Here is a 19,268-nt window from a genome sequence, read left to right on the forward strand (position 1 = left end):
TTGATCACCACCAAGACTGACTGATTCTGCCTCCTCTGTGCCCCTCCACTTCCCCCCATCAGCCCTGCCAGTGTCCTGGCCCAAGCTCCCAGCTTCTGTTTCGTGATTCCTTCTGCCCTTGAGCCTCTGCTCAAACTACTTTCCAGTAAACCAGTCTCAACTCCTTAAGCTCTTGCTCTCCCCTCTAAGCCTTTGTGTGTGCTCGCTCCACGTCTCTTCGTTAACTCCTACCCATCCTTTGGCCTCAGCTTAGCTGTCACTTTTTCCCCTGGCCAGCATAAATGCCCAAGCTTTTGCCAATCACAGCATTTATTTTTTTTATATTTAAATTTATTTATTTTTATTTGGAGGATAACTGCTTTACAATATTGTGTGGGCTTCTGCCATACATCAACATGAATCAGCCACAGGTATACATATGTTGGAGAAGGCAATGGCAACCCACTCCATTACTCTTGCCTGGAAGATCCCATGGACAGAGGAGCCTGATGGGCTGCAGTCCATGGGATCTCAAAGAGTCAGACATGGCTGAGCGATTTCACTTTCACTTTTTACTTTCATGCATTGGAGAAGGAAATGGCAACCCACTCCAGTGTTCTTGCCTGGAGAATCTCAGGGACAGGGGAGCCTTGTGGGCTGCCGTCTATGGGGACGCACAGTCGGACACGCCTGAAGTGACTTAGCAGCAGCAGCGGCAGCAGCAGCAGACATACGTCCCCTCCCTCTTGGACCTCCCTCCCACTTCCCACTCCATCCCACCCCTTGAGGTTGTCACAGAGCCCCAGTTTGAGTTCCTTGTATCACACAGCAGATTTCCATGGGCTATCTAATTTTACATTTGATAAAGTACATGTGTCAATGCTACTCTCTCAATTCATCCCACCCTCTCCTTCCCCCTCTGAAATCACAGCATTTAAAACATTGAATCATAACAGCCATGGACATGCCTATACCCTACACCCCGACACCAATGGTTTCCAACCGGGGAAAGTTTGCCTCCCAGGGAACACTTGGCACTGTCTGCAGACCTCACTGGTGGGATGCTCCTGGCATGTGGTGAACAGAAGCCAGAGATGCTGCTAAATATCCGAAATGCACAGGACATCCTCACCACCAAGAGGAACCTGGTCCCAAATGTCAGCAGTGTCAAAGCTGACCATCCCTGCTCCAGACCAGACCACGCCATGGAGGTAGGCGGTGTGTCCTGTACACCACGTGTCCCCAGCCACCAGCCCAGACGTAGGCATACAGGAGGAGCTCAACGAAGACTGAGTCAGCTGTAGTGAGGTGAATGAACCTAGAGTCTGTTATGCAGAGTGAAGTTAAGGCAGAAAGAGAAAAACAAATATCATATATGAACACATATATATGGACTCTAGAAAATGGTACTGATTGAACCTATTTGCAGGGCAGAAATAGAAACAAGCCATAGAGAACGGACTTATGCACACAGCGGGGGAAAGAGAGGGTGGGACAAATTGAGAGAGTACACTGACTTACACTACCATGTGTCAAACAGACAGCTAGAAAGAAACTGCTGTAGAACACAGGGAGCTCAGCTCGGTGCTCTGTGATGACCTAGAGGGGTGGGCTGGGGCAAAAGGAGGGTGGTCCGAACGGGAGCGGATGTATCTCTTCTTGCAGCTGAGTCACGTAGTTGTACAACAAAAAGTAGCATCACACTGTAAAGCAATTATCCTCCAACTAAATTTAAAAAAAATACAACACTGAACACATGAGTTTAGATGATCTAGAAGATATCCCAGGATTCCAGTTCTCTCACAGTAACTTTCCGTAAAGACAATCATAGGGCACTATGGTAGGTTGAACAATCCCTCAATCCAGGGCCCTGACCGCCAGAGACTGTGACTAAGTTGTTATGGCAAAGGGGCCTCTGTGGGTGTGATCAAATTAGAGATCTTCAGGGGGGAAGATTACCCTGGATTATCCAAGTGGGTCCGAAAACGCAACCACAAGTAACCCAGTAAGAGGAAGGCAGAGGGAGACTGCTACAGAGGAAAAAGCCATGTGAAATAAAAGTGAGGCTCAAGATGCTACAGTGCTCGTCTTGAGAGGCAGCAGCAGGAGTCACCAGCCAGCAAACCACCGGAAGCTAGAAAAGGCAAGAAACGGATCTTCCCCTAGAACCTCCAGAGGGAGTGTGTCCTGTGGACACTTTAGTTTCAGCCCAGTGAAACTGATTTAGGACTTCAGAACTGTGAGAGAATAAATCTCTGTTGTTTTAAGCCAACACTACCTCTGGCTGGGGGCTTCCCAGGTGGCTCAGATGGTAAAGAATCTGCCTGCCAATGCAGGAGACCTGGGTTCGATTTCTGGGTCGGAAAGATCCCCTGGAGGAGGAAAAGGCAACCCACTGCCATATTCTTGCCTAGGAAATCCTGTGGACAGAGGAACCTGGTGGGCCAAGGTCCACAGGATCGCAAAAGAGTCGGATACGACTGAGCGACTAAAACAACAATATCTCACTGGCTAGAGTTGAAAGAGGGCCAAGAATAAAACTTCAAGCCCTTGTCCACCTCTCCAGCCTCCTGCCAACCCCTGTCTTCTCCCCCACTACCCTCCAGACACAGTGGCTTTCCTTTGACCTTCCAAACACAGCCCTGGGCCCTTAAACCTGCTTTTCATTCTTCAAGGAAGGTTTTGGTCAGAGCCTCCCGTGACTGGCTGCCTCTCATCACTCAGTTCAGTTCAGTTGTTCAGTTGTGTCCGACTCTTTGCAACCCCATGGACTGCAGCACACCAGGCTTCTTTGTCCTTCACTATCTCCCGGAGTTTGCTCAACTCATGTCTATTGAGTCAGTGATGCCATCCAACCATCTCATCCTCTGCTGCCCCCTTCTCCTTTTGCCTTCAACCTTTCCCAGCATCAGGGTCCTTTCCAATGAGTGGGCTCTTTGCATCAAGCGGCCAAAGTATTTGAGCTTCAGCATCAGTTCTTCCAATGAATGAATATTCAGGACTGATTTCCTTTAGGATTGACTGGTGTGATTTCCTTGCAGTTCAAGGGGCTCTCCAGAGTCTTCTCCATCATCACAATTAAAAGCACAAGGCTGCTAGCCTCCCCAGTGGCTTTCTCTTTCATCAGCCTGTTTTCTTCCCAACTCTTCTCACACTAATTATCTTGTTAACATCTTTGTTCACCTGTTAGTCCCCTCCCCCCAAGACCACAGACTAGGAGGGCAGGACCTTGTCCGGTCTGTCCTGGGTGTGCTGGGAGCCCGACGTCTGGCACACACCGGGTACTCAGTACATCCTGAATGAATGAACCTGAATGAATAAATCTGCAGCACTGAGTGAGCCTGCCCAGCTACCGGGTCACAACGCACCTGATCTTGGCTTTCCGAAACGCCAGCTCCTCCTCGTTGCCAAAGTCCAAGGACACATCCTCGGTATCATCCACCAGGGCCTGGGGACATCAATGACGAGTGACAGGCCCTTCCCAGCGGTGCACAGGCCCTCTGGCCACGACCCTCTCTGCGGGCGGGGCCCTCCGCTTCTCCACCCTCCTGCCCACTTGGGGTCCAGCGCAGGCCCAAGCCCCGGCTCCCGCATCCCTCCCCTCCCTCCTCGTCTTCCTCCCAGCTTCTCCTAGCCCTCCGGAAGGCTCCCAGCATCCTGGCCACCACCCTCCCATCCTCGGCATCCCCGCGGCCCTACCTGCTTCATCCTTCCCAGAGCCCACCTGGAGCCCACAACCCAGCCTCCGGCTGCACCTCTCGCTGCGGAAGGGCTGGGACGCCTGGCGCGCAGCGGCGGTGGGCGCGGGGACGCGGTGGGGTGGGGGTCAGAGCCCGAGCCCCCGGTGCAGCCTCCTCGCTGGTCTCCGGTCGGGGCGGGGCGCGCGGGCCCCAGAGCGCAGTCGCCGGCGGGGGAGGTGGGCTCGACTGCCCGGGCCGGGGCGGGGCTTGGGAGGGTCCCTCTGCCCGGGCTCTCTGGGAACACCGCCTAGGAGAGACAGCTGATGCCCAATGCAAGGATGGAGGGTGAAGACGGAGCGGCGGCAGGGAGGGGACGATTCGGGCTCAGAGGCGGACTCGGGAACCCAGATCGGTGATCCTGCGAGCAGTAGAGCGAGTGGGTCAGTGAACCAGGTGGATGTTCCATAGATGTCGACCGAGGGAGGGAGCGAGTGCAAGAATGAATGTCAGTGTTGGGCAGCCTCTCTCAAGGCTGGAGAAGGCCGGTGTTTCCCCACTCGACCCCAAAGAATTCCCTAGGGCCTTAATTAAAAACAATTTCCCAGGCCAACCGCGGAGATTCCTAAGGCCTGGAGTGGAGTTCCGGATTCTGCCTTTTAACAGGTGAATCTGCTGCAGCTGTGGCGTGGGTCCCACTGCCGCCCACCGTGACGTTGCCTTCATTCTGGTGCCAGACACACGCTGTGGACAAAGTAACTATTATTAGCAGTAATAGTAGTGTTTCTGCTTCCCTGGTGGCTCAGTAGTAAAGAATCTGCCTGCCAATGCAGGCGATTCAGGTTCAATCCCTGGTCCTGGAAGATTACCTGGAGAAGGAAATGACAACCCACTTGAGCATTCTTGCCCACAAAATCCCATGGACAGAGGAGCCTGGCTGACTACAGTCCATGGGGTCCCATAGAGTCAGACACGATTTAGCAACTGAACAGTTAACAACAACAACAAATGGATATAAAAGCCTTCCCAGTTATCTCCCACAAAGGAAGTCTTTGTCACCAGATAGCTTTTCCTGGCCCGGGACAGGGTCACTCCCCTCTACTTTCTGCCCTCGCCTCCTCCTGGCCACCCACATAGGAGCAGAGGTCAAAGAGTCTCTATGCCAGGGCCCTAGTCCTGCCCTTTGCCCTCCCGCCATGGGCAGTAGGGACCTGTCTTCCATCCCTGGTGACTCAGAAAAGCGCTGGTGGTTTCCAAGTTCCCGACACCATTCACTCCCTGCTGATCCCTGCAGGGGTGGGTGGCTGCCAGGAGGGAAGGGTAGGAAGCAGAGGTGCAAGAAGGCACCTAAGCTCTGAGCCTTGGGCAGGCACCCCCCCCCCCACCATTACCTAAACTGATCCCACGAAGGGTCTGTCAGCTGTGTGCAGAGGGAGGGTACTTTCTCCTGGAATGCCGTCTTGGGAGTCAGGGGGTCTGGGCGGGGCCTGAGAGGCTCGATAACAGCACTCCAGTGATGCTAATGTTGCAGGCCCCTGGACCACCCTTTGAACTGTAAGGATCTCAACCACCAGAGAGCTTCCTTGGTGGCTCAGTAGTAAAGAATCCCTGCAGTGCCGGAGATGCTGGTTTGATCCCTGGGTCAGGAAGATCCCAGAGAAGGATATGACAACCCATTCCAGTATTCTTGCCTGGGAAATCCCATAGACAGAGGAGCCTGGCGGGCTATAGTCCATGGGGTCCCAAGAATTGGACACGACTTAGCAACCAAACCACCACCAAAGCCTGGCTTTCTAGAAAAGCCTGTTGGTTCTTCCAGCCCAAAGCCTGCTCCAGGCAAAGAAGACTGTCATACTGAGAGGCTAGGGTACCCTAAGCTGCCCTCCCCAGCTTGGCTACAACTGCCTGGGAGGGATAACAGGGGGAGGGGAGACAAGGGACCACAGCAGAAGGCAGGTGAGGGTGAGAAGCCGTTACAGAACATTTAGGGGCTTTTCCTCTGATTCTGAGAATCACCAGCTGTTGGTGTCTGTTAAGTTGGGGCTCAGAGAGTCCTCAAGGAGGTGAGGAGGTAGGAAAGCCCCCTTGGAAGCCCCATTTGGGGTCAAACTGTCATTCTCAGTCCTCAGGTTAGGGGTACCTGGAGAAGAGTCTCAGCCCCCACCACGTGGAAGCCACGGGCTCCTGAGCTGCCCTCAGGGGGCCACCGGCTGAGAGTGCAGAGGTGGAGGCCAGAACTGGGGACTCTGGGGAAAGCGCCCTCCCTCTCTTCCTCCCACACCTAGATGATCCTCTGCAGGGTCAGCCTGTGGAGTTTCAGAGTGGGCAGAGAGCCCGAGGATTCTGCAGAAAATTCATCATTGGCTTTGAAACCAGCTGCAGTGGTTTAACCGGGCTCTGCATGCTCAGTCGTGTCTGACTCTTTGCGACCCCATGGACTGTAGCCAGCCAGGCTCCTCTGTCCATGGGATTCTCCAGGCAAAAAACTTCAGTGGTTTGCCATTTCCTCCGGGGAATCTTCCCACCCCAGGGATCAAACCCATGTCTCCTGTGTCTCCTGCATTGCAGGCAGATTCTTTACCCACTGAGCCACAGGGGAAGCCCAAAATTATTTGAAAGGCTGATAACTGTAGAAATGGACACACATATATATGGATATATAATTGTTGTTTAGTCACTAAGTCATGTCTAACTCTTTTGTGACCCCATGGACTGTAGCCCCCTAGGCTCCTCTGTCCATGGGATTTCCCAGGCAAGAATACTGGAGTGAGTTGCCATTTCCCTCTCCAGGAGATCTTCCAGTCCCAGGAATCGAAACCATGTCTCCTGCATTGCAGATGGAGTAACCTGGGGCTGCAGGTTAAATGCAGATTCCAGGGCCCCTGAAGCTCCAGGGCCATTCCCAGGAATCTGCTTTTAATAAGGACAGTGGGGAATCCTTGGGTTCAGAGACTTCTGGGAAACACTGACCATCTCCCCTCACACCAGCATCACTGAATATGACCACTGAATCCTGCCTTGAGTCACCTCTGATTGTCTTGGCCCAGGAGAGGCTTAGGGAACAGAGCTTTGAGAAACAGCCCCCAGCTCTGGTTCCTGCAGTGTGGCTTCCAGCACTGAAGCCAGAACAACTGAAGGGAAAGGGCTCCAGGCTCAGGCAGGCACTGTCTTCTGGATGGTTCTTGGAGGTGGATCTGTAGAGTCAGGCAACCCAGCTGGGAACGTGGTTCCACCACTGCCTGGCTGGGTGGCCTGGGGCAGGAGGCTTCAATTCTCTGGCCTCAGTCTCCACATCTGTAAAAAGAGACCACACCTCCCCTCACCTGGCTGGGATGATGCAAGGACTAGAGAAAACACATGTTAGGTGCTTTGCTCAGAGTAGGGATTCAGGAAATGGTGGCCCTGGTAATACTGCCTGTGGTCATCAGGAGAGGAACTTGGGGCCCAAGGAACCCCTGTGGGCTGGATGGCTATATGTGCGGCTGTTGGTCCCCCAGTTACGGTGGAGACCCCTCAGCAGAAGGAATGACTCTGGCCTGAGGCTCAGGGCCTGTGTGTGCCGCCCAGCCCACAGGGCTTCCATTCCCCAATTTGTGTGTTCCTGGGACAAACTGCAGCCAGAACAGGGTACCTTGCATGGCCCTCTGCCTGAGACAGGACCCCACAGGCCTGGACTGGAAAGCAAAGGCTTGGATTGGATTGATATGGCCAAACGTGGGTGTCCAGAGCCTGGCTGGGAGAGGTGGGAGGTCAGCCTGACTGGACTATGCTGGGCTCTGAGCCACACAGACTTTCTGCTCTTTATTCTGCAGGAGAAAGGTGGGTGACACAGAGGGTTAAGTAGTGAGTGTGGGGAGGGTGTGTGTGATCAGGCCTGGGGCTGGCAAAGGCACTGAGCTGCCCTCATCCCCTCTCAGGCATGGGGAGCAGCAGCCCCTTCTCACCTTCTCGGCCTGGCATCCCCACTGGTCCCTAAGATCCGCCCCCCTGGCACCTGGCAGTGGCCCTGCTTTCCCCCACGTCGGGTTACCAGACCTAGCAAGTAAGAGTCAGGGGCCTGCAAGAGAACACAGCGAAATTCTTTCTGACATAAATCATATCAATGTTTTCTTAGGTCAGTCTCCCAAAGCAATATAAATAAAAGCAAAAATAAATTTCTAATCAAACTCATAAGCTTTTGCCCTGCAAAAGAAACTGAAAACAAACGGAAGAAACAAGCTCCAGAATGGGCGAAAATATTTGCAAATGATGCAACCGACAGGGGTTGAATTTCCAAGATAAAGAAGCAGCTCATACAGCTCAAAATAAAAATAGACAGCCCAATCAAAAAATGAGCAGAAGACCTAAATAGACATTTCTCCAAAGAAGACATACAGATGGCCAACAAGTCAATGGAAAGATGTTCAGTATCACTAATTATTAGAGAAATGCAAATCAAAACTACAACGAGGCGTCACCTCACACCATTCAGAATGGCCACCACCAAAACATCTACAAATAATAAATACTGGAGAGGGTGTGCAGAAAAGGGAACCCTCCTACGCTGTTGATGGGAATATAAATTGGTGCGGCCACTGTGGAGCACAGTATGGAAGTTCCTTAACAAACTGAATATAGAGTTTCCGTATGATCCAGCTATCTCACTCCTGGGCATACATATCTGGAGGAAATTCCCATTTAAAAAGATACAGGCACCTCAATGTCGATGCTGCCGCTACTGCTAAGTCGCTTCAGTCATGTCCAACTCTGTGCGACCCCATAGATGGCAGCCCACTAGGCTCCTCTGTCCCTGGGATTCTCCAGGCAAGAATACTGGAGTGGGTTGCCATTTCCTTCTCCAATACATAGAAGTGCAAAGTGAAAGTGAAGTCGCTAAGTCGTGCCCGACTCTTAGGGACCCCATGGGCTGGAGCCTACCAGGCTCCTCCGTCCATTGGATTTTCCAGGCAAGAGTACTGGCTGCTACTGCTGCTAAGTCACTTCAGTCGTGTCTGACTCTGTGTGACCCCATAGATGGCAGCCCACCAGGCTTCCCCATCCCTGGGATTCTCCAGGCAAGAACACTGGAGTGGGTTGCCATTTCCTTCTCCAATGCATGAAAGTGAAAAGTGAAAGTCAAGTCGCTCAGTCGTGTCCAACTCTTAGCGACCCCATGGACTGCAGCCTACCAGGCTCCTCCATCCACAGCATTTTCCAGGCAAGAGTACTGGAGTGGGTCGCCATTGCCTTCTCCAGCAATGTCTATAGCAGCACTATTTACAATAGCCAAGACATGGAAGCAACCTACGCGTCCATCGACAGATGAACAGATAAAGAAGATGTGATATATATACTACTCACTCAATCATAAACAAATGAAATAATGCATTCTATACCAGTGTGGATGAACCTAGAGATTACCATACTAAGAGAAGTAAGCAAGACAAATATCATATGTTATCACTTATGAGTGGAATCTAAAAAATAAAAAACAATACCGATGAACTTGGGACAAGACAGGAACAGACTCACAGACATAGGTTACCAAAGGGGAACTAGAGGAGGGAAAAATTAGGAGTTGGGGGGTAGCAGAGACACACTACTATATATAATATAGATGAAGAACAAGGTCCTATTGTATATGCAGAAAATTATATTCAATATCCTGTCATAAGCCATAATGGAAAAAAACGTGTAACTGAATCCCTTTGCTGTATACCTGAAACTAACATAATATTTTGAATCAGCTATATTTCAATAAAAATAAATAAAAGTCCTGGTGAAATTGACCTTGAGGTAACTAACTTTTTAGTATAAGTATGTCCCATGCAATTTGGGGGATGTACTTACAACTAAAAAAATTATCAGTTTTGTCAACTTTGATTACCTGGTGTCTTCCATTGCCTCTGGCACCCTGTAGCTCCAGGTCAGAGTGCATCCAGGCCCGTGAAGCCGGGGCTCCCACCCAGGGGGCTGCCCACCTGCCCCCGGGCCTCTGACCTTTCTGCTTCCCCCCAGAAGCTGCTCCCACTTCACAGGCCTCCTCGCACCTGACCTGGGCCCTGTCCTTCTCCAGCCACAGCCGGTGCCCGGGAAGGCAGGGCAGAGGGCCGAGGGAGGAGATGAGCCCTTCTTGGGGGCATCTCTCAGGATCTCCGTCCACCTTGCTGGGGGGTGGCGGTGCCTGTGGTGAGCCCTGGATTTCTACCCACATGGGCCCAAGCTGTGCCCAGGCCTCTGACTCCCCATCTGTGAAATGGGCAGAGATGCATTGCCTTGCACACTCCTGGGTCCTTCACTTGCTCAGCCCTCACCTGCTCTGTGCTGGATACACTGGTCTAGACACAGGGCCATAGCACTTGGCAAGACACACAAGGTTCTTGCCCTCTTCGGGCCAACATTCCAGTTGTAGATGGATGGTGTAATGTTTAGTCTCTAAGTTGTGTCTGACTCTCTGCGATCCCATGGACTGTAGCCCACCAGGCTTCTCTCTCCATGGGATTTCCCAGGCAAGAACACTGGAGTGGGTTGCCATGCCCTCCTCCAGGGGATCTTGCCGACCCAGGGATCGAACCCTTGTCTCCTGCATTGCCAGGTTGATTCTTTACCACTGAGCCACCAGGGAAAACTGTAGATGGATAAAAACAACCAAATTAAAAAAAAAAAAACAAAGGCACAAAAGTTGTCTGAAAAGTCCACTCAATGCCCCAAACAAATGTCCCTGTCCAGCCTGGGAAGGCACTATGGAGCCGCTGAAATGGGGTAAGACTGGATGGAGATGTTCTGTCAGCATCAGATACACACCGGGGTTTAAAGGATTAGTAGGCAAAAAGGATGTAACGTATTTTCTCATAATTTTGAAACTTCTCCCATACTGAAATGATTGTGTATTGGGTTAAAGTGCAATTAAAATCAACTTGCCCTGATTTTACTTTTCTAGATGTGGCTAGGAGCATACTTCCTATGACGCATGTGGCTTGCATTACATTTCTGTTCTACAGCGTGATCATCTGGGAATTCAAAAGGAGGACAGGGAAGTCACTCTGAACTGAGCCTCAGCATTGAAAAGAATTTTTATGCCCAGGTTGAAACAAATGTAAACAGCGTAATAAACACTTGTGTACTTGTCCTGGTTCAAAATTCTCAAACCAGCTCTTCCTTTTGTATTGACCTATTTCCTTCTTCTGTATGATTTTTTCTTTTCCTGGTTGTGCCGGATGTTTGTTTCATCATGAAGGCAGGCTTAGTTGCCCCGCAGCTTGTGGGATCTTAGTTCCCTGACCAGGAATTGAACCCATGTCCGCTACATTGGAAGGCAGAGTCTTTATCACCAGACCACCAGAGAAAGTCCCCTTCTTCTGTATGATTTTGAAGCAAACCCCAGCATCTTATCGTTTCACTTTAATACTTTGATGCATAGCTCTGAAAATGGACTCTTGGAAAAACAAAATCACAGCAATCCTGCTCCTAAGTACAGCCTCAAGAGAACTGAAAACATGTTTATAAAATACCTTGTACAGGAATGTTCAGACAGGCATCATTCTTAGTAGCCCAAACATAGAAACAGCCCAAATGTCTGTCAGTTGATGAGGATAAACAAAACTCACACTATCCATATGATGAATAATCTTTTGCAATAAAAAGGAATGAAGTGAAGACTTCCCTGGTGGTCCAGTGGTTAAGAATCCACCTTCCAGTGCAGGGGATGTGGTTTGATCCCTGGTCAGGGAACTAAGATCCCACATGCTGTGGGGCAACTAAATCCCGGCACCACAACTAGAGAAACCTACATGCACTGCAATGAAGACCCAGCAAAAAAAACAGAGTGAAGCACCCATACCTGCTACAGCCTCAGTGAAATTTGCAAACATGAGGCTCAGTGAAAGAGGCTGGATGCACATGTTACCTGATTCTGTTTACATGAAATTTCCAGAATTGGCAAATCCATAGAGACAGAAAGCAGGTTAGTGTTTGCCAAGGGCTAGGGGATGACTTTTCATACTGTTCATGGAGTTCTCAGGGCGAAAATACTGGAGTAGTTTGCCATTGCCTCCTCCAGTGGATCACGTTTTATCAGAACTCTCTACTATAACCCATTTGTCTTGGGTGGCCCTGCACGGCATGGCTCATAGCTTCATTGAGTTAAGGGAGATTGCTGGGAGAAATATCAACAGCCTCAGATATGCAGATGATACCATTCTAACGGCGGAAAGTGAAGAAGAACTAAAGAGCCTCTTGATGAGGGTGAAAGAGGAGAGTGAAAAAGCTGGCTTAAAATTCAACATTCAAAAAACTGGAATCATGGCATCCAGTCCCATCACTTCATAACAGATAGAAGGGGAAAAGTGGAAACAGTGACAGATTTTATTTCCTGGGGCTCCAGAATCACTGCTGACAGTAACTATAGACATAAAATTAAAAGGCACTTGCTCCTTGGAAAGAAAGCTATGATCAACCTAGACAGCATATTAAAAAGCAGAGACATTATCACTTTGCAGACTAAAGTCCAAAGCTATGGTTTTTCCAGTAGTCACATATGGATGTGAAAGTTGGACTGTAAAGAAGGCTGAGTGCTGAAGAATTGATGCTTTAAGAATGTGATGCTGGAGAAGACTCTTGAGAGTCCCTTGGACTGCAAGGAGATCAAACCAGTCAATCCTAAAGGAAATCAACCCTGAATATTCATTGGAAGGACTGATGCTGAAGCTGAAGCTCCAATACTTTGGCCATCTGATGCCAAGAGCTGACTCACTGGAAAAGACCCTGATGCTGGGAAAGATTGAAGGCAGGAGGAGAAGGGGATGACAGAGGATGCGATGGTTAGATGGCATCACTGAGTCAATGGACATGAATCTGAGCAAACTCCAGGAGATGGTGAAGGACAAGGAAGCCTGGTGTGCTGCAGTCCATGGGGCCACAATGAGTCGGACACGACTGAGTAACTGAACAAGGGGATGGCTGCTGGTTACTACAAAGTTTCTTTTGTGGGTGATGAAAATGTTCCTGAATTAGATAGTGGTGATGATTTCACAGTTTTGGGAATATCCTAAAACTCACTGCATGTTACACTTTAAAAGGATGAATTGTACAGTATTCAAATTTTATGTCCATTTTTAAAAGCTTCAATATCATCATGCCTAGCACGATGAATAATAATCCTTTGTGTTAGAGATCGTACCCAAAATCCTGTCAGGGTTCATTCCCTGATTGTCTCATAAATATTTTTATTTCCCATAGTTTGTTTCAGTCCCACCCCAAGCAGGGCCATGCCATGCAGGTGAGTAATGCAGACTGTTGTTAATTAGTCACTAAATCATGTCGGACTCTTTGTGACCCCATGGACTATAGCCCGTCAGGCTCCTCCGTCCATGGGGTTTTCCACACCAGAATACTGGAGTGGCGGAGAAGGCAATGGCACCCCACTCCGGTACTCTTGCCTGGAAAATCCCATGGACGGAGGAGCCTGGTAGGCTGCAGTCCATGGGGTCACTAAGAGTCGGACACGACTGACCGACTTCACTTTCACTTTTCACTTTCATGCATTGGAGAAGGAAATGGCAACCCACTCCAGTGTTCTTGCCTGGAGAGTCCCAGGGACAGGGGAGCCTGGTGGGCTGCTGTCTATGGGGTCCCACAGAGTCGGACATGACTGAAGTGACTTAGCAGCAGCATCCTGGAGTGGGTTGCCCTTTCCTCCTCCAGGGGATCTTCCTGACCCAGGAATCGAACCTGCCTCTCCAGCTTGGCAGGTGGATTCTCTACCACGGAGCCACCAGGGAAGTCCTCTACAGAGATAGATCTCTAAACCAGAAGGTTCCTCTCCTCTCTCCTCTCGTACAATGTGTTTGTGGAGGACCCAGACCCTTGGTCTTTTGCATCTTCTCATGATCTGTGTCCTGTGGCTTCCCTGGGGGTGGGGGACCCCACATTCTCAGACTGCTATGTAGGGCATTGCACCCCACAAGCTCTCCCCCAGTGGCAGCTGATTTGCCAAAGAAATACCACTGCAAGGTAGGGGCTGGCACAGAGCTGTGTGTTCAGTCAGAACATACGGAGCATGTGGTTCGGTCATGTTCGACAGCTTTGCAACCTGTGGACTATAGCCCACCAGACTCCTTTGTTCATGGAATTCTCTAGGCAAGAATGCTGAAGTGGGTTGCCATACTCTTTTCCAGGGGATCTTCCCCACCCAGGGATTGAACCCCAGTCTCCTGCACTGGCAGGCAGATTCTTTACTATCTGAGCCACCAGGGAAGCCTGCGACAGAGCCTGGGTGCCAGGTAAACAGCAAGGACTAGGCCTTATCTACAGACTGTTACGGGAGTCTCATCAGAGTCCCCAGAAAACAAGATCTTTCCCAGGCCCTCTTATCTTTCCACTTTGCACAGATTTCCCAGGGCCATCCACCCCTTCCGTTTCTGCTGCCAGAGCTGTACCCTGTCCTGTACAGAGGTGGGAGCAGGAAACCTGGGTCTCCATCCTCAGGTAAGTGGTTCCCACCTTCCCCCTCCCACTAGGTGGACCCCAAACTCCCACCCTGGCTCGTAGGGCTTTGCAGGGCAGGACAAGCTCCCCTCTTTCAGCTCAGAGGCTCACTCTGCATCTGCATGCTGGCCAGATTCCACCAGTCATTACAACATACCCACATGGGTCTTTCCTTCCTCAGGGCCTTTGCACAGGCTGTTTTTTTTTTTTTTTTATGCATCGGTGCTTCCTCGTGCACACACTGATTTATTGCGGTGCTGATAACAAGGAGGCTCTAAGCCTCCCTTCCAGACGCCCAGCCTAATGACCCAGCTACCGTCTCTACACCTTTGCTGTCTCTGTTTTGAGTTCTCGAGGGACTTTTCATGTGCCCCCTAACTCATCCCTCTTGCTTGCTGTTTGGTCATTCGTATTCCCTCAGAACTAGAATCTCAGCGCTGGGAGGGAAGGACACTGTGTCTAGACTCACACCCAGAGGAAGTGGAGGAGCAGGTGAGTGAAGGCCCCGGGGGTGTGTAGGACAGCGATTCTCTCCCAACCCATCTCACAGATGGGGAAATAGAGGCCCAGACAGCTGAGGTCCATCTGAATAGAAACCAAGGACTCCTCTCTGTGTTCCAACTGCCGTCAGGAAGGTGTGTGGGCGCCCCACGGGCAGCCCACGGGAGGAGCCTACTCCCCGCCTCGGCTCTCTGCCCTGCCTTCCTGGGCACCTGCCGTGGCTGGAGAGGGACAGGGCCCAGGTCAGGTGGGAGGAGGTCTGTGAAGTGGGCGCAGCTTCTGTGGCGTAGCAGGAAGGTGAGGGCATGGGAACAGGTGGGCAGCCTCGGGGGCCTGGAGCCATGGGGTCCCCAGATGCAGTAGAGGACAGCAGGTAAACCTGAAGTTGAAATAAACAACCGGTAATTTTTTAGTATAGCTATGTCCCGAATGGGCTTCCCTTGTGGCTCAGACAGTCAAGTATCTGCCCGAAATGTGGGAGACCCATGTTCGATCCCTGGGTCAGGAAAAGCCCCTGGAGAAGAGAACAGCTACTCACTCCAGTATTCTTGCCCGGAGAATCCCATGGACAGAGGAGCCTGGCGGGCTACAGTCCATGGGGTCGCAGAGTTGGACATGACTGAGCGACTAACACGGTCGCTGTCATGTCCCAAATATTGCATGGGACACACTTATCCTAAAAAGTTTCTTACCTCCAGTTCAATTCCACCAGGCTCCCTTATTCTTACTTGTTAGATCTGGTGCCCCAATTTGGGAGGGGGGTGCAGGGGCACTGCCAGGCACCAGGTAGGCAGATCCAGCAGGAGTGCCCGGCTGAGTGTGAGATGAGGCTGCTGGCCTGGGAAAGACAGGCATGGGGCTGCTGTTTCCTGCCCCTGCTCCCGCCTGATGGGGAATGGGGGCAGCTCAGGGCCTCTTCCAGCTCCGGGTCTGATCAAACACCCTCTACTCGCTGCTTAACCCTCTGTACCAGCCACCCTTAACCCACAAGATAAAGAGCAGAAAGTCTGCAGGGCTTAGGGCCTGGCAAGGTCTGAGAGTTACTTACCTGCTGTGCGACTGTTTAGCCAATGGCAGTGTCCTAATGACACGGGCCCCTGCCTGGTGGGGAGGTATGAGAATTAAAGAGCTGGATGCTTTCGCTCCTTCCTGCAGCTGGGCCACTGCGTGTCCTTTCGCATGAGCCCTGCTGACTGCTTAACCGTGCAGAGGCCTTCTTCTCTCAAGTCCACTGAGGCTGCCTCTTTGTGCCAGAAGCTTGCTCTTTGCTCTGGTCTCTGCTTTCACCTGGAATGAGAAGGGAGGCCTTCGCTAGGCCAGCAGGCCACTCCCCGGAGAGAGGAAATTCCAAAGCAGGGGACAAAAGGGACAGGCAAGCTTTGATGTGTCCGGCCTGGCCTCCCAAGCCACCTGACATCTCTCCAGGCTGTGGAGGAGTCAGTAAACAGGCCAGAGAGGAAGGCCTCTCAAGGGCTGGGCCAACGGCAGAAATGTCAAGTTCATGGCAGGGCTGTTTCAGGGAGAGCGGTCGGTGGTTGGTACTCATCTTGAGCTCTGGCCTCCTGTTGGAGTGCTGGGAGCTTGGCGGGTCCCTCCCATGGGTGCAGTGCAGGGAAGATCGCAATGCTGGTCTCTCTCCCAGCAGCTGGAAGTCCAGTTTGTGTCCTGCCCACGCTAGAGAAGATGCCGCAGTGGACTCTGCTTGGTGGGGGCCTACTGATCTTTTCTGCCTCACCCTCCTCCACCCATCATGCTCTGGGAACCCTGGGCCAGAGTCTAAGATTTCCAGAAGCACCAATCCCCTTCCTGCTTCAGGGTCTTTGCACCTGCTCTTTCCCCTTCCAGGAGTGCCCTATCTCCCCAGATTTTCTTAGGACTGAAATTTTGAGGTCTCTCTCCAAAAAGACTTCACTGACTCCCAGCCCATGTTCCACCCAATCGCTCAATCCCTCTCTAGGGTCTGGAATCTAGACATGTTTTGTCCTCTTTCTAGCACTTTCCATGACGTCTAATTATCTTGGTTTCTTATTAGTTAAGCATTCTTTCTCCTCCCCTGTCCACCACTCGAATATTATCTCCGTAAGAACAGGTGACCCTGAGATGGTGGTCCAGGTTAAGACTTTGCCTTCCAATGCAGGGGGTGCAGGTTCCTTCCCTGGTCAGGAAGCTAAGATCCCACATGCCTCATGGTGAAAAAATCAAAACATAAACCAGAAGCAATATTGTAAGAAATTCAATGAAGACCTTAAAAATGGTCCACATTAAAAAAAAAAAAAGCTTAAAAAATAAAAACAGACGCCCCTTCTGTCCACTGAGGACAGTGTCAGGCACACTGTGGACGTTGGAACAGTGTCTGGTGAGTAAGCGATGAAGAGATGAGAGACTCTGGGGAATGTGCCAGGCAGCAGATATCTGCCCACTGTGCAGAAGATATTTCGGGTCAGGGCAAACAGAAGCCTGGATTCCACTCCCCGCTGGGCGGGTATGATCTGAATCCAAGTTTTTCCCAGAAACGCATGCATCACGGACTCAGATTGGAATGGGATGGGCAGTGGGGCCGGGTAGCCCAGGCTCCAGTTCAGAAGCATGGGTCTCGTGGAGGAGAAGCCCATGTGTTGCCTGGCTGCCAGCCCTGGCAGGTCAGAGAGCCAGCAGGCAGAAAGCCACCACTTACGGGAAATGCTCTGATGAGAAGAAAAGGGCTGAGAGTTGTTTGGACCCAGCACTGGCCCCGGTCCAGATGGGATCAGGAAGCCTGCACCACCGCATCAACCCAGCTCAGTTCCTCCTAGGAACGGCTGTCGGCTGATTGGGAGCCTTAAGAAAAAGCCAAGGGGCCCCACCCCTCCATTCCTGCCTCCTCGCTTGCAAAAGAACAACAAAAAGCAGTTTGTAAGATATTTGAATGAGTCCTGAGAGGCAGCCAAGTGCGGTGGCTGAGAACACAGACTCGCAGCTTGACTGGATTCGAAGCTCAGCTCCTCTGCTTTTCAGCCAGGAGATCTTGGGCAAGTTATTAAATCTCCCAGCCTCAGCTTTCTTGCCTGTAAATGAGGATACTTGTGACATCTCCTTCTGAGGACTGATGGGGAGAGTGAAAGAGTTAATAGTTTACTATGTGCTCAGAACATTGCTGGCCTCTCCTGTATGCTGAATAAATTGTCAGTCTGTTCTATGACCATGCCGGGAGACAAGCTGGACTGTGTCCATTCTATGGATGGGGAGACTGAGGCTCAGAGAGGTTTTTAGAGCAGGGGCACAGCAAACACGTGGTAAAACCCCAAACAGATCTCAAGTCTCCTGCCTCTTGATCAGAGTTCTGCTTATCATGTAATGCTGGGCTCTGCAGTCAAGCTCTTGACCCAGGGTTGCATGGCATTGGCCAGGGGGCTGAATTTGGTCTCCAGGCATGTTTGGGTCAGACCCGTGTCACTGAAAAGAGCCAACAGATGGAGTCTATGAAATTAATTACCAATATTTAAAAATCAGATGTCACTTTTTTTTTTTTAATCCTTATATCTGGTTTCTCTTGAGAAACTGGGCACTCGGGCATTGTGGAGCCTGCCATCCCCTATGGCAGAGCTGAGCGGGGGCTGTCCCCCTCTAGATGAGATCCCCTAGACCCAGGAGTTTGCTCATTTCTGTTCACTGTCTGCTCCCGAAAAGTTTGCTTCCGCTTGAAACCCACTGTCTTGGAACTTCCCCGGTGGTTTAGTGGTTAAGAATCCACCTGCCATTGAAGCAGGCTTGGGTTTGATCCCTGGTCCAGGAAGATCGCATATGCCATGGGATGCTAAGCCAGAATGCTGCAACTGCTGAAGGCCGCGTGCCCTGGAGTCCGTGCCCTGCAACAAAAAAAGCCACTGAAGTGAGAAGCCCATGCACAGCAACAGAGGCTCAGTGCAGCCAAATAAAACACAAAGCAACAACCATAACAGAAATAAAAACAAACAAAAAACCCACCGTCTAAGGTGGGACTCCCCAGAAGCAGACCCTACCCACTGACAAGGATTCATATGAATGTGAGGTTTTAGAGCAGAGGGAGGAAGACCAGGCAGACATGAGATATTAGGTAAAGTCCCACAGAAGGTGTATTATCTTCCTGTTGTTCAGTCGCTCAGTCGTGTCTGACTCTTTGCAACCCCATGGACTGCAGCACGCCAGGCTTCCCTGTCCTTCACTATCTCCAGGAGTTTACTTAAACTCATGTCCATTGAGTTGGTGATGCCATCCAACCATCTCATCCTCTGTCGCCCCCTTCTCCTGTCCTCAACCTTTCCCAGCATCAGGGTCTTTTCCAATGAGTTGGTTCTTTGGATCAGGTGGCCAAGTATTGGAGTTTCAGCTTCAGCATCAGTCCTTCCAGTGAATATTCAGGGTTGATTTCCTTTAGGATGGACTGGTTGGATTTTCTTGCAGTCCAGGGAATTCTCAAGAGCCTTCTGCAGCACCACAGTTTGAAAGCATGAATTCTTCCCCACTCAGCCTTCTTTATGGTCCAGCTCTCACATCCATACATGATGATTGGAAAAACCATAGCTTTGACTCTACAGACCTTTGTTGGCAAAGTGTTGTCTCTGCTTTTTAATATGCTGTCTAGGTTTATCATAGCTTTCCTTCCAAGGAGCAAGCGTCTTTCAGTTTCAT

General features: G+C 50.9%; 1 protein-coding gene across 2 annotated transcripts in view; it reads right to left on the reverse strand.

Moving 5' to 3' along the window:
• TVP23A (trans-golgi network vesicle protein 23 homolog A) overlaps nt 1-15,888 on the reverse strand; it is a 43,900-nt gene extending 28,012 nt beyond the window's left edge. For both annotated transcript variants that reach the window (XM_024985145.2, XM_002697961.7), the window contains exons 1-3: nt 15,670-15,888; nt 3,679-4,400; nt 3,348-3,427 (exon numbers count right to left, since the gene is read on the reverse strand). In XM_024985145.2, coding sequence (XP_024840913.1) covers nt 3,348-3,427; nt 3,679-3,687 — 89 coding nt within the window. In that variant the 5' untranslated portion in view covers nt 3,688-4,400; nt 15,670-15,888. The remainder of the gene's footprint in view (nt 1-3,347; nt 3,428-3,678; nt 4,401-15,669) is intronic.
• Between the last annotated feature and the right edge of the window lie 3,380 nt (nt 15,889-19,268).

This window comes from Bos taurus, chromosome 25 (assembly GCF_002263795.3).
Source record: "Bos taurus isolate L1 Dominette 01449 registration number 42190680 breed Hereford chromosome 25, ARS-UCD2.0, whole genome shotgun sequence".
NCBI lineage: Eukaryota > Metazoa > Chordata > Mammalia > Artiodactyla > Bovidae > Bos > Bos taurus.